We start from the raw sequence: 22,077 nt of genomic DNA, 5'->3' as shown, positions 1-22,077 counted from the left end.
GCATGGCTCCATGGGAGATGAAGTCTACAACCTGGTTGGGAGCGCTGCGTGGAGTCCACAGAATAGGGGGATGAATCTTCAGCCTCACCCAGAAGTGCAATTAAGATCAGGTGGTCAAGCACCTGGAATGCTTCTGGGTGGGCTATTAAAAAAAAAAAAAAAAAAAAAAAAAAGAATTCCACCACCACTCAGCCAGAGTTGGGAGGAAGCAGACCAAGCTGGAGGAGAAGTGGTGGGAAAGGAAGAAAAGTGGTGGTGTGGTTTATTGTGTGGTATTTGGGACTGTATGGCCGGTGGGTCACGGGGAAGAAAGTCTGAGAATTTTATATGTCCCTCCGTGTCAGGTCATGTGCCTATATAGCACCTTTGTTACACTACATAATGTTCTAAGCTGGACACCTTTTTATTCAAACTCTGATCCAGCTTATCTAGTTGGAAAGCCCACTCTACTGCTAGATAACCCCCAGATGGAGTCTCACCTGAACTGTGCTGCCACAGGCACTGACTGGAAACTGGTACATGACAAAGCTGGACAGGCTGGTCACAGGGCTGCAACTGGAGAAACTGCTGTCCACCAACTGGATAGACCCAAGATCCAGGGGAGGAAGGGTCACATTCTCAGACACCACCACCACAAACTGTCCATCCAGGGTGCACTGCACAGTCACTGGCCAAAGCAAACAAGCATGAATATCCAGTAGCAGCCACCTTTGCTCACTCACACCCCCACCACCACTCACCGTCATTGGCATAGTAGCATGGACTGGTGCTGCTGCTCGAATCGTAGCAACAGTTGTTGGTTTCACAGTCTGCTTGAGTGATGGATGAAGACCCTCCACAAGGGAGCATCTCACTGTCTGTAACTGCACATCTCTCAGCAACATTGATTATAGAAACGAAGTTAATAGGTTTAGGGGCCCGATCTGTGAAAGATCACATTTAGAAGATGGGAGCAACACTCAGGCTGCCAACTGAGAAGAGAACCATACCTAGCTTACGGCACTTGAATGTTCTCCAATTAGAGGGACGTCCAAAGGCAATGACCAGGACATACTGGGAACGCTAAAGAGACAAAGGAGAGACTCAAACCAGATTACAAAAGTTGCCGTTGATTGCAGTTTTTATTCAAGCCGTTTAAGCGTCGGCGATACTCACCTCCTGAGCCACGTAACCATAATGGGAAGAAAAGGGCACCGTTAGTGTGGTGCGGCCAGACTTCACACGGAGGACGATTCCTGGGAGATCTTTCGTCACCTTTACCTGCCCGCCTCTCGTCTCTGAGAAACAAACAGTATGTGAGCAAACCTTACTTGAAGACTCAGACATGAACAAGTTCTAGCACTCACTCTGAAGAAAAACAGTCGGAGAGCCCTCAAATGACAGCGTCATCGTCATGACACTATCACATTTCTTAGTCACAAATACGTCCCCTGACACAAATCGAACAGCAGACATGCACAAAACGAGCCAGAAAAGACACCAAAAATCCAAACACGCCATGCTGCGAATGCGCCGAACAGGAACAGGACATGAACAAGAGAGTGCGCGCGCGCGGGTTTAAATCAATGGCGGCGGCGCACGTGACTCGTTAATGAAACAGCGAGAGAATGGAGCGCGGGAAATCGGTGGCACTCCTTCTGCTCCTTTGGCTTCATCGATCAACCAGCACGTCACGGCATCGGAGCGATCCGTCCAAACGAAGACCGCCTAGAATTGACTGTAGGCGGGGCGACCTGTCTGTTCATTTAATGAGGGAAATCAGGAAACATCCATCCATCCATTTTCCAACCCGCTGAATCCGAACACAGGGTCACGGGGGTCTGCTGGAGCCAATCCCAGCCAACACAGGGCACAAGGCAGGGAACCAATCCTGGGCAGGGTGCCAACCCACCGCAGGACACACACAAACACCAAGCACACACTAGGGCCAATTTAGAATCACCAATCCACCTAACCTGCATGTCTTTGGACTGTGGGAGGAAACCGGAGCGCCCGGAGGAAACCCACGCAGACACGGGGAGAACATGCAAACTCCACGCAGGGAGGACCCAGGAAGCGAACCCAGGTCCCCAGATCTCCCAACTGCGAGGCAGCAGCGCTACCCACTGCACCACCGTGCCGCCCATCAGGAAACATCAGAGGAGGAAAAGAAAACGAGTAACGTGACAACTACGAGTATTTCTAATGAGAGGATTTGTAAAAAGGAAGGTTTGTGAATAATATAGTAACAAAGAAATCAAGAGAAAGGGGGCCAGGAGGAGGGTCTTTGCAATAAAACAGTACAGTTTTCTTTGTTATTAAGCATTAGGATCATTTCAGAATAAATTAATAGCCATTGTGTTGATTTTTTTAAAATTTTAATTAACTGATGAAATTAAGTGGAAAACAAAATTCCTGATAGTGTCTTTGGAGAAGAACTTGAAATGTGCCATATAATTTTTCATGAACTTTATTCATTTAATTATAACAGTACTCTCTTTTTAGCTTCAGTTTTTACCACTTACTCTTTGCACTTTATTTCTTTTGTTTGGAAGGGAACTTGATCTATCAGGTAGATTTTGTGTGAATTTGTAACTTTTAACAAAATACAGTTTTGGGAAAAATTAGTTTATGAATCAGGTCAGGAATCCCACCTGACAAAGTGCTTCAGAGCAGACGAGGATCAGCTCCCTGCGATGAAACGTGAACTACGAGTTTAGTTTCTGGATCAGAAGAATTAGCTTTGTGTTCATTGAGTTGGTCTTTTATGTCCGAATCTGAGTGGAGTTTGAAATGTAATAACTTAACGCCAATGTCGAATTACACGACTGTTTGTGTAACGACGAAATGACCGACTGACATACCGACGACAAAGTCAAATTGCAGAACTCAAAGTCGCAGCCCATGTCACGTTTACCGACTGAGCGCCGATCTTCCTGCGCAGTCGCGCTGGCACCTTTGTTTGACAGCCAATAGCGTGCTGCCTAAAGAGGGGCTTTGTATAAAGTAAGGTTTGGGAAAGACATATGAAAGAACTACTAAAAAATAAATCAAGAGAAAGGGGGGTTAGGAAGAGGGTCTTTAAAATAAAACTCAACAGTTTTCTTTGTTAATAATCGTTATGATGATTTGCGTGGAAAACAATGTTCCTCCTTGTAGAGCCTTCGGAGAAGATATTGTAATGTGCCATACGCTTGTTCCTGAACTTTTATTTATTTATTTATGTGACGTTTTAATACTGAATTAAACAAATCGATTATTAAAACAAAACTCTCTTTTTATCTTCAGTTTTTACCACTTACACTTGGCACTTTGTTTCTTTTGTTTCAAACAGAAGATGATATCAGATAGATTTTATTTGAATGAAGAGCTTTGGGGCGGCACGGTGGCGCAGTGGGTAGCACTGCTGCCTCGCAGTTGGGAGATCTGGGAGACCTGGGTTCGCTTCCCGGGTCCTCCCTGCGTGGAGTTTGCATGTTCTCCCCGTCTCTGCGTGGGTTTCCTCCGGGCACTCCGGTTTCCTCCCACAGTCCAAAGACATGCAGGTTAGGTGGATTGGCGATTCTAAATTGGCCCTAGTGTGTGCTTAGTGTGTGGGTGTGTTTGTGTGCGTCCTGCGGTGGGTTGGCACCCTGCCCGGGTTTGGTTCCTGCCTTGTGCCCTGTGTTGGCTGGGATTGGCTCCAGCAGACCCCCGTGATCCTGTGTTTGGATTCAGCGGGTTGGAAAATGGATGGATGGATGGATGTTCTTTAGGATTCTTTAAAGTTTTACAAATCCAGTTAAGCACAAATATACCATCACTTTGAGATATCACAAGTGTTAGAACTGCCATATCCCGAAATAACGCTGATTGTCAAGTGTGTATAGTGGGGGTGTTGATCCCCCCTCTGGAGTTTTACTCAGTCTAAGCTGAGTGGGGTCCATCTTGGAGTTTCAGGCCATGCATATTACAGAGCAAAATGGCAGACACAGGGACATAGGTGATGATGTGCGGGCTTATTGACTTCCTTGTGTTGTTTCCATCCAGCCAGGTTCTTAATCTGCTAATTCAGGATGAGGTCCTGAGGATCATGGAGCTGTCACAGCAAACACCGGGCGCAAGGCAGCTGTGTGCAAATCTGATCATGTAACAAGCAGATTACTATGGTGCCTTGTTGTTGTTGGCTCAGATCCCACTGCTGACACCACTGTATGACCCTGAGCGAGTGACGTTACCAGCCTGTGCTCTGACTGGAAATAAATACATGAATAATGCTTTGTATGACATGAATATTGTCATTGTCAGCTTTTGCACTTGCCAGGGGCTTTGCCATACCCTTGTTAATGCTGCTTGTTGATTGTTAGGGGGGAGTTGGTCACCCCAGGAGTTTTATACAATACAATACAATACAGTTTATTTTTGTATAGCCCAAAATCACACAGGAAGTGCCGCAATGGGCTTTAACAGGCCCTGCCTCTTGACAGCCCCCCAGCCTTGACTCTCTAAGAAGACAAGGAAAAACCCAAAAAAACCTAGTAGGAAAAATGGAAGAAACCTTGGGAAAGGCAGTTCAAAGAGAGACCCCTTTCCAGGTAGATTGGGCGTGCAGTGGGTGTCAAAAGAAGGGGGTCAATACAATACAATACAGTACAGTACACAGAACAATTTCTCAATATAGTAAGAAATAAAAAATATAAATTTTAGAAGTACAGAGCAGAATTTAACAGTAGATGATATATCCCATAATAAGATTTGTATTTGTATAGAGTCCTGGAGACCTCATCCTTCAAGCTGCCTCCCCCATTTGGCCATTCCACAGCTGAAACAGTGCTGGGCCAGCCAATCCGATGAAAGGATCCCTCTTTCCTTTGATTCCTGCGATCCTCCATCTAGGATGACTTTTCCTTAGGCAGGCAAAACAACTTGGCAGGTGGGCCGTGGCACCAAGTGCCACATTTGAGTACCGAGAAGAAAAACAGAATAAGTGAGGGTTAGTATACAATTATAACTGTCATGTTACTTATGTTTAAGTGCTAATGACTAACAACAGAGATGCAGTCTGTACAGTTAATCAGCAGCTCTAGTCAGGGTGTGCTAAACTGAAGTAGTGAGTCTTCAGCCGGGATTTAAAAGCTGAGACCGAAGGGGCATCTCTTATAGTAGCAGGCAGACCATTCCACAGTTTAGGGGCCCTGTAACTAAAAGCTCGACCCCCCACTGTTATTTTATTAATCCTTGGAATCATAAGCAGACCGGCATCTTGAGATCTTAATGTGCGCTCAGGTTTGTAAGTCATGATAAGTTCAGACAAGTAAGCCGGACCTCGACCATTTAATGCTTTATATGTTAAAAGAAGGATTTTGAAATCTGCCCTAAACTTAACCGGGAGCCAGTGTAAGGATTTAAGAACTGGAGTTATGTGTTCGTATTTTCTTGTTCTTGTAATAATTCTCGCAGCCGCATTTTGGATTAACTGGAGGCTGTATAAAGAACAGTTTGAACATCCAGTGAACACCGCATTGCAGTAGTCAATCCTACTAGAAATAAATGCATGAATTAGTTTCTCAGAATCCTGATTATTTAAAAAGCGCCTTAATTTCCTAACATTTTTAAGATGGCAGAAACATGTTTTGGACAACTTTGTAATATGCGCTTTAAATGACCTTCTAGAGTCAAAGATAACTCCGAGATTGCGGACTGGGATTCCCATTGAGTTAAATGATGACAAAATATTATTGTGATCAGCATCATTCCCTCCAACAATTAACATCTCTCTTTTATCTGTATTTAAAGACAAGTAGTTCTCATTCATCCACTCGTTTAATTCACTAACACAACTAATTAAAGACAACATTGGAGAAACTTCATTTGATTTAAATGAAAGGTATAACTGGGTGTCATCTGCATACGAGTGAAAATTAACATGATGTTTCCTAATGAGAGATCCCAGTGGAAGCATGTAAAGTGAAAACAGTAAAGGTCCCAGTACTGAGCCCTGCGGGACACCATATTGAACTTCTGTGTATAATGATGGAGTCCTGTCAGCACATTTCTGTACATTTTGGAATTGATTTGATAAGTAAGAACTAAACCAAGCGAGCACGGTGCCTGTAAGCCCAACATCATTTTCTAGCCTGTGCAGTAAGATAGAATGGTCGATGGTGTCACATGCCGCACTTAAGTCCAACAACCTAATTACAGTGGAGTTTCCTTCATCAGAGGATATCAGAATGTCATTTACAACCCGTGTTAGTGCCGTTTCTGTACTATGACCAGTGCGAAAACCAGACTGGAATTTCTCAAATAAATTGTAATGCATAAGGTGTGTCTGAAGCTGACTGGCGACTACTTTTTCTAGTATTTTAGAGAGAAACGGTAAATTTGAAATAGGCCTATAATTATTTAGTATATGTGGGTCAAGGTCTGACTTTTTAAGTAATGGTTTAATGACTGACACTTTTAGTGCATCAGGTACTGTGCCATGGAATAATGAACTATTGATAATGTTTAGGATAGGCGCTGCAAGAACATCCATTGCACTTTTTACTAGTTTTGTTGGCACTGGATCTAGGGAACAAGTAGTGGGCTTCATTTTAGAAATTAAACTTAAGACTTCCTGCTCAGTTACAGGATTAAAATTACTAAAGTGCTGAGTGCAAGGTGAGACAGGGTCTGCTAAGCTAGTATGTGGTTTGTACTGTGATGCAGAGATCTGGGATCTTATATTTTTAATTTTCTCATTGAAGAAGTTCATAAAGTCTGTACTGCTAATATCTGTTGGTATTTTGCACTGTTGATCTGAATTTCCATTTGTTAATTTAGCCACTGTTCTAAACAGTACCCGAGGATTTTTATTATTGCTATCTATTAATGTAGAATAATATTCTGAGCGAGCTTTAAAGAGGGCTTTTTTATATTTATTAACACTCTCTGTCCATGCAATTTGAAAGACCTGTAGCTTTGTTGTTCTCCATCTGCGTTCCAGTTTTCGACACTCTAATTTAAGAGCTCGAGTGTTTTCATTAAACCAGGGAGAGTTTCTATGTGATTTGATCACTTTTGTTTTAAGGGGAGCCACTGTGTCCAGAGCATCTCTCAAGGTCACATTATAATGTGATGTTAGCTCATCTAAGTTGTTTTCTGTGTTTACATTTGATGTTAACTGATCTAAATGGTTTTCCACAATTACACTCGACTTACTCAAAGTATCTATACATTTTGAAGCAGAATTACAATCTAGATGTCACCCTGTCTTTGTTTTAATCTGGGAGTGTGTTGGCAAGGGCAGGACTAAATCAAATGTAATTAAGTAGTGATCAGAAATAACTTCATTTAATGGAGTAATAATTAAATTTTGAATTTCAACTTTGTAAGTTATAATTAAATCTAATGTGTGGTTATGATTATGAGTTGGACCTTTGACATTCTGACAAAATCCTACTGAATTTAACAAATAAGTAAAACATTTGCTAAAAGTGTCAGTTTCCACATCAATGTGTACATTAAAATCTCCCATCAGTACTATGTGATCATAATTTATAGCCAAGTCAGATAAAAGGTTGCTAAATTCAGACATGAACAACTTTATGCACTTTAAGAGCGGAGTTTCGGGTGAGTGGTCCATGAATATTAAAGACTGAAAAAGCAGACACATGGACTGGGCTCTGGAAAATTAGGGGCTGAAATATCATAACATGAGTGGAGGAGGATTCTATCAAAGACCAGGGAATGGACGCCTCACATGTGGGAGTGAAGTTTCTTTCTTTCTTTCTTTCTTTCTTTCTTTCTTTCTTTCTTTCTTTCTTTCTTTCTTTCTTTCTTTCTTTCTTTCTTTCTTTCTTTCTTTCTTTCTTTCTTTCTTTCTTTCAACGTTTGCACATGTCTGGTGTGAAAATATATCCCGTATTTGACAACTTAAACACATGAGGTCGATGCTCCTGTTATCGACTGTCTGCTTTTCTGATGTGGACACTGGGGAGGAGCCCATCAAAGAAGTTCTTTAAACTCATTCGGCAAATGTCAGAGAACATTAGAAAACTCTTGACGAGAACAGGCCATTCAGCCCAACAAAGCTCATCAGTCCTATCCAATTACTTCTTCCTAAAAAACTTCAAGTTGAGTTTTGAAAGTCCCTGAAGTAACAAAGGGCTTCTGGAAACACTTGTAAAAGCTAACTTGTTGTTTACCAGCATCATTCGTTATCTGAAAAGACTGATCAACTTTAAGAAACGCACCCCTGTTCTATTTTATAGTTCGGCTGCCCCCAAAGCTCACCAAGCCCACCTCTCATTAAACGACTTTGTCAGTGATTTTCATTTCACCTTCAGTTACGTAATCTTAACCAGAAGGAGGCAGTCATTTCCCGCACTCGCGTAAAGAGGATCATCTAATGTGACCGACCCACTGATTGTGGCCAACTAGTCTGAGACAGGAGGATAAAATCAAACAGACCTCTTAGGACAGAGGGGTGGGCTCTTCACAGGCGAGAGCTGAGAACCAATCAGCATTTAGCCGGTTGTCCAATTCATTGAACGTATCGAGGAGGAATAAGGAGCACACGTGTGCTGAACTGTACAAACAGAGGGGAAGCTCATCTGCCTGACGTCTCCTGTTTTACATACCATAATAGAGTGGAAAAAAGCGAAATAAAAAAGGCAGACAGAGATGGCTTTTGAACCCCTGCAGCTGTTAAACCTTCGCGCAGTGGCGGCTCGGTCAGGCAGCACACTATCCATATTACTAAACGAGAATGGTAAACCGGATATGTACGCAGGGACCTGCCCGTGGACGCAAAAGACACACAAAGCCCCCCCCTCCAACGAGAATGGTAAACCGGATATGCCCATAGCACACAAAAAAAAAGGAGTCAGACACAGCCACACAAAGCCCATAGCACACAAAAAAGAGGAATCACACCCACGCCCCAGAGTGAAACGGGACAGACTACGGAGTACACACACTAACATAAATAAGAAATGAGACACAAAGCCCCCCTCCACAGAAAAAGCCACCCTCCACTAACAGAAATAAGAAATGAGGCAACGCATAAGAAATTATGCAGCGCGCCCATAGCACACAAAAAAAAAGGACTCAGACGCAGGCGCCACACAAAGCCCCAGAGTGAAACGGGGCAGACGACGGAGTACACACACTAACAGAAATAAGAAATGAGACACAAAGCCCCCCTCCACTAACAGAAATTAGAAATGAGACAACGCGCCCATAGCACACAAAAAGGAGGAGTCACGCACAAGACCCAGAGTGAAACGGGACAGACTACGGAGTCCACACAGTGTCACCTATCAAGCCCGAGATTACAGCGCCCAAACCAAGTGTAAACCGGGACAGAATACGGAGTCGAGAAAGGGTCACAAATCAATTGGAGTACGGAAAGCGCCCGACAGTACGCAAACACACTACACATGCATGATCCACGCACCTCTAATAACCCGCAAGCAAAAACACGATATAGTATAGAAACCCCACAAATACGGACTCCACAACATATTTGAATCACATTACAGTGATACAATATAAACAGTGCAACAACACAAGACACAGGCACAACACCTGATGGGTAATAAGAATAAACGGACACTCCGTATTAAAGGTTCGTCATCCTCACACGTGAAGACTATACAGCATAAGTGAATCATCACATTACAGTCATACATTATTAACAACTCAACCACAGAAAACGCTACGTATTAACAGTAAGTGCGATCCTTTATCCATGTTATTAACGCTAAACAAGGAAGAACTAATGCAGTTGCGCTCACGCCTCCAAAACAATAGACCAGATACTACTGTTAATGAGACGGGCTATATTAGATAGATAGATAGATAGATAGATAGATAGATAGATAGATAGATAGATAGATAGATAGATAGATAGATAGATAGATAGATAGATAGATAGATAGATACTTTATTAATCCCAGGGGGAAATTCACATACTCCAGCAGCAAAAAATATTAAAATTAAAGAGTAATAAAAAATGCAGGTAAAAAACAGACAATAACTTGAATAATGTTCAACGTTTACCCCCTCTGGTGGAATTGAAGAGTCGCATAGTTTGGGGGAGGAATGATCTTCTCAGTCTGTCAGTGGAGCAGGACGGTGACAGCAGTCTTTCGCTGAAACTGCTCCTCTGTCTGGAGATGACACTGTTTAATGGATGTAGTGGATTCTCCATAATTGATAGGAGCCTGCTGAGTGCCCGTTGCTCTGCTACGGATGTCAAACCGTCCAGCTCCATGCCAACAATAGAGCCTTCCTTCCTCATCAGTTGGTCCAGACGTGAGGCGTCTTTCCTCTTAATGCTGCCTCCCCAGCACACCACCGCGTAGAAGAGGACGCTCGCCACAACTGTCTGATAGAACATCTGCAGCATCTTACTGCAGATGTTGAAGGATGCCAGTCTTCTAAGGAAGTACAGGCGGCTCTGTCCTTTCTTGCACAGAGAATCAGTATTGGCAGTCCAGTCCAATTTATCGTCCAGCTGCACTCCCAGGTATTTATTTACATTTACATTTACATCATTTAGCAGACGCTCTTATCCAGAGCGACTTACAACAGTGCTTAGTAGTCTACGACTGTTCTTCAGTCTTTAAGGCCAGGATTAACTCTACTGTCATTAAACAAGTTACCGCTGACCAAGTTGTATACAAAACCCTGCTAGAAGAAAATAGTAAGTTAGTACAAATTTTTTTTTTTTTTTGAAAGAAAAGGGTAGAAAAAAAAGTATGGAGACTTTAGTCCAAGTGCTGTTGAAAGAAGTGTGTCTTCAGGCGACGTTTGAAGACAGTGAGGGTCTCCGCTGTTCGTACAGCAAGAGGAAGTTCGTTCCACCACTGAGGAGCCAACACTGCAAAGAGTCTTGATGCATGTCGTCCTCTTCTTTTAAGTAAGGGTGGTTCTGCACCCTCTGCACACAGTCACCTCTGATGATCACGGGGTCCATGAGGGGCCTGGGTCTCCTAAAATCCACCACCAGCTCCTTGGTTTTGCTGGTGTTCAGTTGTAGGTGGTTTAAGTCGCACCATTTAACAAAGTCCTTGATGAGGTTGCTATACTCCTCCTCCTGCCCACTCCTGATGCAGCCCATGATAGCAGTGCCGTCAGTGAACTTTTGCACGTGGCAGGACTCTGAGTTGTATTGGAAGTCCGATGTATGTTGGCTGAACAGGACCGGAGAAAGTACAGTCCCCTGTGGCGCTCCTGTGTTGCTGACCACAATGTCAGATCTGCAATTCCCAAGACGCACACACTGAGGTCTGTTTGTAAGATAGTCCACGATCCATGCCACCAGGTATGAATCTACTCCCATCTCTGTCAGCTTGTCCCTAAGGAGCAGAGGTTGGATGTTATTATGTCCAAAGAATATTGATGTGGATCACATAATTAACCAAGTCATTGCATTACTACCTGGAGAAAGCCGCCTCTTTCTAAGTACTGACAAAATTGATTCTGCAGACGACATTAAACTTCTTAATTTCCCTTTACAATATCTGAACACCATTAACCCAGCCGGATTGCCACAACACAATCTTAACCTTAAAATTGGAACAATTGTCATGCTATTAAAAAACGTTAATATTAAACAGGGTTTATTCAACGGTACACGTTTAGTCATCAACACCATGTCAAACAATGTTATTGAAACAAAAATACTTACAGGATCACATACTGACAATACTGTTTTAATTCCTAGAATTCACCTTACAAGTTCTGCCCTTGAATTGTCATTTACACTTGGGCGACGCCAATTTCCCAGTAAACCTGCATTTGCCATGACAATCAACAAATCCCAAGCACAGACCATGCACAAAGTTGTAATATACCTCTCTGAGCGCGTATTTGGACATGGACAACTTTATGTAGCCTTCTCATGAGTTCGGCGTTCATCTGACATTAAACTTTAAGTTATAAATACTCCAATACCAAGAAAAAATCATTCAAGAACAACAAACCATCTTTACTAGAAATATTGTATATAAAGAGATATTCCAATAAATCTTTGTGAATTGCCATACAATGCGTTCTTTACTTCCTATCCACCGTCTGAAACTGAACGAACTCAACTGACGGATATACGCCTACAACGCGCATCTCAAACTGCAGAAGCAAGGCAAGCACGGGTTCAAAACAACGCAAGCTCCTACGACGCGCGTCTGAAACTACGGCTGACCAGTGGGCACGGGTTCAAAACACCAGGGGTAGGCGAGCGGAGCGAGTAGGGGGCGGAGCCCCCTTGTTGGCTCATAGAAAAAGGGGCGTGAACGAGTATATGGGCCGGCAGATCGGCGCTCATTAGGTAAGCGTGACCGTGCGCAGCAGTCGTGTAGTCTGAAGTGGAGCAGAGACGAGATCCTCACAGGTGGCGCAGTGGTAGTGCTGCTGCTTTGCAGTAAGGAGACCGTGGAAGATTGTGGGTTTGCTTCCTGGTTCCTCCCTGTGTGGATAGCGCTTTGAGTACTGAGAAAAGCGCTACGTAAATGGAATGAATTATTATTATTTATGAACGACTACGATTGGCAAACCTGTCAAACCCCACACAAACAGTCGCATAATGTGACATCCGTTTAAGGTTACATTTCAAACTCCACCCATGGACGGACATAAAAAACCACCTCAATGTACGCAAAGCTGACCCTGTGTTCGGATTCAGCAGGGTGGGAAATGGATGGATGGATGGACTTACTGTATGCAAACGTTAAAGAAGCATACAGCGCCACCCCGCTGCCTGCGCTTGGGAAAGCAGATCATAACCTGGTTCTGCTTCAGCCTCACTACAAACCAAAAGTGAGGGTCCTACCTGTAACCACACGCTCATTCAGGAAGTGGTCCCCTGAGGCAGAGCAGGCTCTGAGAGACTGGAACTACAGACTGGGATATCCTGCAGGGATCACATAGTGAGAACATTGAGGAGCTTGTTGACTGCACTACTGACTACATCAACTTCTGTATGGACATTGGAGTTCCAGTAAGAACTGTATGCTGCTATGCTAACAACAAGCCATGGATTACAAGTGACATCAAGGGCCTTTTGAACCAGAAGAAAAGGGCTTTTAAAGACGGTGATCAGCATGAGCTCAAGCGCGTGCAGAAGGAACTCCGAGTCCAGCTCAAGGCTGCAAAGGAGCAGTACAGGAGAAAGCTGAACAGAAGTTGCAGAATAACAGCATGAAGGAAGTGTGGGATGGGATGAAGATCATCACTGGCTGCAGCTAGAAGCAGGGTGCCACCATCGAGAGAGACATGGAGAGAGCAAACCAAATGAACAACAGGTTTGACCACCCTAACCCACACTCACCTCAGAGTACTGCACCCTCCACCCATCCTTCTGCTGATACCAGCATAGGAGAGAGTTCCCCCAACCCACAATTACAACAGCACAGGTAAGCAGAGAGCTGAGAAGACTTTGTGCCAGCAAAGCAGCGGGTCCAGATGGAGTATCACCACAAGTGCTGAAGGTCTGTGCAGTGGAGCTGGGGGGTCCTGTACAGTGCATCATCAACCTCAGCCTGGAACAGGGGAGAGTCCCGAGGCTTTGGAAAACATCTTGCATCACCCCAGTCCCAAAGGTATCACATCCTAGTGAGCTGAATGACTTCAGGCCTGTCGCTCTGACGTCACATATGATGAAGACCATGGAGAGGCTGCTGCTTCACCACCTGAGGCCACAGGTTCAACACACCCTCGACCCTCTGCAGTTCGCATACCAGGAGAAGGTGGGAGCAGAGGATGCCATCATCTACATGCTACATCGATCCCTCTCCCACTTGGACAGAGGCAGTGGTGCTGTAAGAATTATGTTTCTAGACTTCTCTAGCGCCTTCAACACAATCCAACCTGTGCTCCTTAGGGACAAGCTGACAGAGATGGGATTAGATTCATACCTGGTGGCATGGATCGTGGACTCTCTTAAGTATTTGCAACCCGAGTTTTCATAACAGTTTTAATCGTGTCCCCCCCCAACGTTTTTTTGAAAGGAGCCCACTAATACCAATTTGTTCTTTTTAAATTAATGACATATCATAGATGCATATTTTATTACACCTACTTAATTTTTATCGACATTTATCTAACTCTATTTATTTTTCTAGTATCAGAATGTAGTTTAAGTTCATTTGTTTTGGTGTCAATAGATATACTTTTCATATTTTCGATTCTTGTTTTCTTTTTTTTCCACATCTTCGTGCCCCCCGCCCCACAATTTGAGAACCACTGCTTTATCCACACTTTCTAGGATTCTAAACGTTCTTCAGGATCATTCAAAGTTTTACAAGTCCAGGGGGGTATTTTTCGTACGTGGATTACTCGTTTAGCCAGATGTAATTGTTGACGGTTTGGCCTGATCCTGATCTGTCGGTTTTTTGAAACTCTTGCTGGAAGTGTTGTCATAGCAACGCATCCAAATCCGCAAACCTGCTCGGAGCAGGTTTGTTCTGCGGAAACAAGGATTAGTTTACACACGTGATCAGTGACGGTGTGGAAGTCATCCAGTCAGGGCTTCGCCGTTCATGAATGAGCGACCAATTGATATTGATGTGAAAATTATAGGAAGAGAATTTCATATAAAGAGGGTTTTGCGCGATCGGCAAGATCCTTTATTGCCCCCGGAGGAAATTCTGTACGAAAGATACCGCTGTAGCCGAGGGGGAATATTGTACCTCAAAGATTTATTAGCTCCGTATATTCGAAGTCAAACTCGGCGAAGTCGGGCTCTCACAACCACACAGACAGTATGCATTGCTTTGAGGTTTTTTGCAAGCGGCACTTTTTTATATACTGTAGGCGATGCGGAACATCAATGGAAAAGTGCAGTTTGCCAGGCAATTCGTAAAGTCTGTTTGGCTCTGAAACATTTCCTTCAGGTTTTCATTGTGTTTCCTGGACACCTGCGTGTGCAGACAATAAAAGAGGCGTTTCATGCCATTGCAGGTAGGTAATACACAGGCTAAAACACCCACAGTTCCATAAAGAATCTCAATCAGCCTAACATTCTCATTACCAGGATTTCCAAATGTGATTGGGGCACATGGAACTGATCAGAGTGGAGTTTGATCAAACATTATTTGGAAAATGTACCTCTCCTCCTGATGAATAATCAGACACAGTGTCTTCATCAAATATTTGACCTTCGTTAATATCTCGTTGGTCAGACACAGGTTCAAGGGATATGACATTCCCTGCAACTGACCCAACAAAAAAGAGGGCTATATGGAACATACCTATAGCACACATGGAGGACAAATATGCAATGACCATCCTTTACCTGAAATGAAGTGACCACTGCATCCTGCCACTGGTTCTGAGGAGGTGCTTCCCCCTGGGATGCCCTCAGAAACAGGGCGATGGGCATTTTGCTGGAGAGCCAACTCTTCTGCAGGGGTTAGGTCTGGACCGCATGGACCTCCACCTGTTTTTTGCTTGTCTGCCTCCTTATTAGCTTTAAAATTAATGTTTTTTATATTATATATGAATCTTTATGTCAACAATTCTTTAAATAGTTATATACCAATATTTACCAGTTTGAAGTATATTCTTGTACTTCACTTTAACCTGTTCCCATGTTCTCCTTGTGCTCACGTTTGATCTGGAATTATGACATATTAAATAATAATTAATCTGACACATAGGAAATGAAACGCTGCATTCACTAAGTACAATGTACACTACTTAGCATTTAATTTTTTCGGCCACTTTTTGCCAGCCGTCTTTTCTGGTCAGGGCTGCTTTTGCAGTGTTACCCCTTGTGCATATTAAATCTTGAAATTCTTCGTGTCCTTCGAATAAAAGGTCTTGCGCCGCGTGTGTGAAAAAAAAATGCGCCCGTTCTTTCGTCATTTTGTTGCAGCCTATCAAAGACTTGCTGATCATGTTTTCTAGACTCAATATATATGGGCTTTTCACTCAACGCGGGCGCACGCATTCATCTCGTATGATTAGATCCAGCTACACTAATCTAATACACAGCTGCGTTTGAAAAACCGACTTATCTGGATGAGTTTCACTGGCATTAACTCATTCAAGATGAGGCAGCTGATCTCGGATGGTTTAAGCGACGTACGAAAAATACCCCCCAGTTAAGCACAAATGTTGCATCACTTTGAGATCCCACAAGTGTTAGAGCTGCCATACCCTGCTTGTCAAGTGTGTGTAGAGGGGGTCTGTGGTGTAGCGGGTCCACAGCTCAAGTCAAAAAGGCCACTTTTTAAATAAATTGTCGCCGCACTCGCATTTTAGAGAGGAGGCGTGGTGGTTCCCGGGGTGATTCTTGACACGGACGGTCCTCGCTTAAGTGCACAGGTGGAGTCATCGTCTACATCTGTAATTGTAGCTGGGAGCTGCTGATCGCCACACCTGATCCACGTCCCCGGATCACATAATAGAAGCGTTAGGGGGAAAAAGAAAAAAAACGTGAAGGGAGATGAATGGAGAACGAAGCTGGGGCAGGAATGCGAGCTAGCATAGGTTCACACCAATTGTAGACTAGCCAGAGTAGGGTGTTTGGCCGACACCCGAGGTGCCAACGGTAGTGGTTGCTCCTGTGGAGCAGGAGTGACCGGGAGAAGTTTGGCTTGCCGCAGCAAGAGTTGGAAGTCCCAGTGTGAGCAGAACCAGAGCAAGGGATCGGAAAGGCCACCATACCAGAGAAGTGAAGAAGGTCAGCTGCATGTAGGGGGACTCCCCTGGCACATAGCCTGGATGGGAGAAACAGGGGAGTCACCAGTAAAAGAAATCCACCGGGCTTTGTTATAAAAAGAGGCTACTTCCAGCCATTGTTTTAACCTTGGGTTTTTAAAGGATGTCCCCCTCCCCAAATTGTGTTTTTAATCTACTCTGTCCACACATTTTTATTGATTTAGTTTGAAGCACTGCTCCATTCATTTGAACACTTGTTGTCGTTTAATAAAAGCAATTTGCACCATCCCCTTTGCTTCATTGTTGAGCTCATCGGTGACATTACCATCGGTGTCGGGTTCAACGCTCCCAGCAGCCTAGATGAGAGCATGGAGCAGAACTCAGTCACAGGGTGTTGATCCTCCCTCCCCTGCAGTTTTACTCCGTCTATGCTAAGCAGGGTCCATCTTGGAGTTTCAGGCAAGTCGTCCATGCATGTTACAGAGCAAAAAACAATTCTTTGCATTCATATAGCGCTCAGCAATTGCAGGTTAAGGGCCCCAACAGAGCAGAGTCCCTTTTGGCATTTGTGGGATTCAAACCGACAACCTTCCGATTGGCAGTGCAGATCCCTAGCCTCAGTGCCACCACTCCTGGCCCAAAGAGGGACATAGATGATAAGCCTGCATGTCAGGCTTATCAACTTCCTTGAGTTTCCATCCATTCAGGTTCTTAACTCTTTCAGGGCCGATGTTGTTTTGTCAAAGGAGGCATTGACGATGGTAATCAACTGTAAACTGACAAAACCAACTGTTTTAGTTGGACTCTTGTTGCTAGAAGTTAATTTCATTGGTTTGACAGAGATTTCCTGTGGACTTCTGCGAGTAGCAAGACAAAGAATGGAGAAAAAAAAATAATAAATAAAAAACAAAGGCACGGATATCTGGCGACAGATCAAAGCGAATCTGTAAAGCAATTACTCTGGATGACATTTTGCCTATTAATCGCTGAACTGGACTGACTTGTCGGACTCCGATTTTGATACAAGTGATTGAAAACTAATGGGAGGTTCCAGTTTCAGCTGATTGGTGCCCAGCTATTTGTGGTGCTGAACAGGTTCATGTAGAGGACACACCTACAGCAGTTTGCTAGGGAGGACTGCCACGTAGAGGTAGAAATCTGATTGTAATGTAATGCGACTGATCGCTGCTGCCCTAGCCACCCGAACAGCCTGGCAGCAATCCTGATGCACATCCTTGGCAAGATGGCAGCCACAGGTTTTATGTAGATTTCTGTGCAAAACCATTGCTTTTCAAAAGAAAAATTCAGCCCTCAAAGAGTTCATCCACTAATTCAGGATGATGGTCCCGAGGATCCTGGAGCCGTCACAGTAAAACAGAGTGCAAGACTGCTGTGCGCAAATCTGATCAAGTAACAACCAAACCGATTGCTTTTACTACATAGGCACACACTTATCTTGGAAGAAACCCAGCTGGTCTTTCATGTTGGGGGTAACATGTTTGATATGTGAAATTGGGGTGGAGAATTCTCACTTTGAGGATCTGTGCAGAACATTTTCCAAAACCTGGCAGATCAATATTTAGAATTAGTTTAAATTTGGGAAGCAGATTCTCTCCCCTCCCTCCATTTCTCTTTATTCACAAAGCTAGTAACAAATGTAAACGGATGAATTCAGTTTCTCAGCCAGCCAGGCTCTCTCTCATGGGTTGAGTTTGTTTGATCCTATTTTGGTTAAAATGGACCAATTGGGCCTGGTCTCTCTTCCCCCTAAACCCCCCCCCCCATTGTAACCTCAGGATTTGTATTAAGCCCAAAGACAAAGCAGCAGATCACTCTAGAATTCAGACCCCCAAAATTTCTTCGGCATGGATTACCTAGTCAAGAAATAAACCCAAAAGTCAAATAGCCAATTAGTTTTATTAAAGTTTCAGATTCACATTTTGTCTAATCCGCCTCCTCACAGCAACTACAGACAACACCAGCACAACCATCAACATGGCAGCTGCAGCTCCCAGCACCAGGTATCCAGTGGGAAGAGGGGCTGTGGGAGGAAGACAAAGGACATTTACTCTCCAAGCCATACAGTGAAGGAGGAAGACAAATGGAACAGCCAATCACACAAGTTGTTTTGTAGCCTAATCTAGCATACCTTCCTCCTCCAACATGGATGTAGTCACACGGTCAGCCTTCATCACAACTGGACCACTGTGAAGGAGCACATTCTTCCTAGATGCAATTGGTGCAATCTTGTCTGCAGCTCTGCCAGATCCTTGAAACAGAAAGGGTAGGGTTACTTCAACTACAGCATTAGGGGACATCTTAGGAAACCCAAATGCACCTGATCCTCTAGCTCTACAATTCACAAAAGCTATCCATTATTAAATATGGAGCAAGTGTTCTAAAGATCCCATCATCTCCGGTCAATTCATTTGAAGTATGCTACTCACTTCTAGCAGGGCAGCTCTGAGTACAGGGGTCTGTGGCAGAGGGATAGCAGGCTGCAGCAACACAGTAGATGAAGATCTACAGAAAGTCAAAGGATAACACTTTGTGGGATCCCAATACACACATGCAACTACTTACCAATTTCATCTTCGGTCATTTGGAGCGTAGAAGAATCCATGGCCCTATAACACATTCAACTAGAAAATCCTAAAGCAGCAGCAGACAGAAATCTGCCACTTGTGAAAAAGAAACCCACCTTTTCAGCCAAGGCTTGCTGAGCGACAGGATCCACAAAGGCAAACATCTCAAAAACAAATCTCCTGTAATGACTTGGGTAGGCCACGCCAGAGGTGCTGTCCACAGTCACCATGCTGGTCAAATAGTTGTCCCCTGTGTATGGGCACCTGGGCAAAGCAGACCCCCAGTTAGCACCGAACAGCCATCCTCTCCTCCCCACCCTCAAAGTGGGAAACCTACCCATTCACCAGAAGGCTCCACTGGGGCTGGCTGGAAGCAGAAGGTCCTGGGGTGACCCAGCAGTCCCCAAGAGTCAGAACAAGGTTAGGGTCAGTCCTGTTCATGATGTGCACTTCCACAGCCACAGGATCCCTCAGAGTTTTGGTCACTGGGTAGTCAGCATCCATATAGTAGGCACCATAGGAGGGATCTGGGAATGGTGAGGGGAATTAGTGGAAATAAACCACCAAAACCTAACCTGCATTTAAGATTTTTGCCTTCTAGTCACCCTGGGAATGACACCTCAAACCCACAGAGACCCCACTCCCTACAGTACCTGTTGCGATGACCAACTCCAGGTCAAATGGCCCTTGCTCTACTACTGGAAGAGGTGGTGCCACAGTATACACCTCAGCCTCCACTTGCACATCCTGGCTTCCCGAGTAGGTGCACTGGAAGAACAACCTGAGGAGAGAAACACCACATCATAGCAAGTAGAGCACATTTAGGGTTAGAGAAAGCAGGTTCAGAAGCCTTACTTGTAGACACTGTCCCTGGTGATGGAGCCCTGTGGACCACTGCTCACAGTGATGGCAGCAGACATGGTGTTCTGGTAAGTCACATTGCCACCAGCCAACTGAAAACAGACATTCAAGTCATCATACTACAAAATGTAGTACAGTTTGTTATTGCCTCTCGGACTCAAATTGAGGTCCCACACACAAAAAAAAAAAAAAAAAAAAAAAAAAAAAGCAATACTGGGTGTTGAAGGACAAACTTCACAAGCAGAGATCAGTCTTTAGATCACAAAACAAAGTACCCGTTAAGCTACTGTGGTGGACAGCGGGGTCCCATACCCTTTAGGGACACCCCTTCTGCATCTGTTCCAGGGGAAACAATGGGCTACTCCATACCTCTCCTGGACACATGGTGGCAGCCTCCCTGGCGGATGGTGATCCCCCAACTTGTTGCACGGCTCCATGGGAGATGAAGTCTACAACCTGGTTGGGAGCTTATATGGCCACTAGGGGGAGCTGCATGGAGTCAGCAGAATGGCTGGATGAATCTTCAGCCCCACCCGGAAGTGCAATTAGGATCAGGTGGTCAAGCACCTGGAATGCTTCCGGGTGGGCTATTAAAAAAAAAAAAAAAAAAAAAAAAAAAAAAAAAAAAAAAAAAATAATATGCCACCACTCAGCCAGAGTTGGGAGGAAGCAGACCAAGCTGGAGGAGGAGTTGTGGGAAAGGAAGAAAAGTGGTGGTGTGGTTTATTGTGTGGTATTTGGGACTGTATGGCCGGTGGGTCATGGGGAAGAAAGTCTGAGGATTTTATATGTACCTCCGTGTCAGGTCATGTGCCTATATAGCACCTTTGTTACACTACATAATGTTCTAAGCTTGACACCTTATTTAAACTCTGATCCAGCTTATCTAGTTGGAAAGCCCACTCTACTGCTAGGTAACCCCCAGATGGAGTCTCACCTGAACTGTGCTGCCACAGGCACTGACTGGAAACTGGTACATGACAAAGCTGGACAGGCTGGTCACAGGGCTGCAGCTGGGGGAACTGCTGTCCACCAACTGGATGGACCCAAGATCCAGAGGAGGAAGGGTCACATTCTCAGACACCACCACCACAAACTGGCCATCAAGGGTGCACTGCACAGTCACTGGGCAAAGCAAACAAGCATGAATATCCAGTAGCAGCCACCTTTGCCCACTCACACCCCCCCCCCCCCCCCCCCCCCCTCACCGTCATTGGCATAGTAGCATGGACTGGTGCTGCTGCTCGAATCGTAGCAACAGTTGTTGGCTTCACAATCTCCTTGAGTTATAGATGAAGACCCTCCACAAGGGAGCTTCTCACTGGCTGTAACTGCACATCTCTCAGCAACATTGATTATAGAAACGAAGTTAATAGGTTCAGGGGCCCGATCTGTGAAAGATCACATTTAGAAGATGGGAGCAACACTCAGGGTGCCAACTGAGAAGAGAACCATACCTAGCTTAGGGCATTGGAATGTTCTCCAATTAGATGGATGTCCAAAGGCAATGACCAGGACATACTGTGAACGCTAAAGAGACAAAGGAGAGACTCAAACCAGATTACAAAATTTGCCGTTGATCGCAGTTTTATTCAAGCCGTTTAAGCGTCGGCGATACTCACCTCCTGAGCCACGTAACCATAATGGGAAGAAAAGGGCACCGTTAGTGTGGTGCGGCCAGACTTCACACGGAGGACGATTCCTGGGAGATCTCTCGTCACCTTTACCTGCCCGCCTCTCGTCTCTGAGAAACAAACAGTATGTGAGCAAACCTTACTTGAAGACTCAGACATGAACAAGTTCTATCACTCACTCTGAAGAAAAACAGTCGGAGAGCCCTCAAACGACAGCGTCATCGTCGTGACACTATCACATTTCTTAGTCACAAATACGTCCCCTGACACAAATCGAACAGCAGACACGCACAAAACGAGCCAGAAAAAACACCAAAAATCCAAACGCGCCATGCTGTGAATGCGCCGAACAGGAACAGGACATGAACAAGAGAGTGCGCGCGCGG

At 44.5% G+C, this 22,077-nt stretch overlaps 1 protein-coding gene across 1 annotated transcript in view; it reads right to left on the bottom strand.

Moving 5' to 3' along the window:
• Window positions 1-22,065, bottom strand: part of LOC114641566 (zona pellucida sperm-binding protein 4-like) — a 102,722-nt gene extending 80,657 nt beyond the window's left edge. Inside the window, exons 1-2 of the mRNA XM_051927710.1 lie at window positions 21,871-22,065; window positions 1,195-1,277 (exon numbers count right to left, since the gene is read on the bottom strand). Coding sequence (XP_051783670.1) covers window positions 1,195-1,277; window positions 21,871-22,024 — 237 coding nt within the window. The 5' untranslated portion in view covers window positions 22,025-22,065. The remainder of the gene's footprint in view (window positions 1-1,194; window positions 1,278-21,870) is intronic.
• Between the last annotated feature and the right edge of the window lie 12 nt (window positions 22,066-22,077).

This window comes from Erpetoichthys calabaricus, chromosome 5 (assembly GCF_900747795.2).
Source record: "Erpetoichthys calabaricus chromosome 5, fErpCal1.3, whole genome shotgun sequence".
Lineage (NCBI taxonomy): Eukaryota > Metazoa > Chordata > Cladistia > Polypteriformes > Polypteridae > Erpetoichthys > Erpetoichthys calabaricus.
The sequence above is the reverse complement of the archived record's forward strand: the minus strand, read 5'-3'. Positions and strand labels throughout refer to the sequence as shown.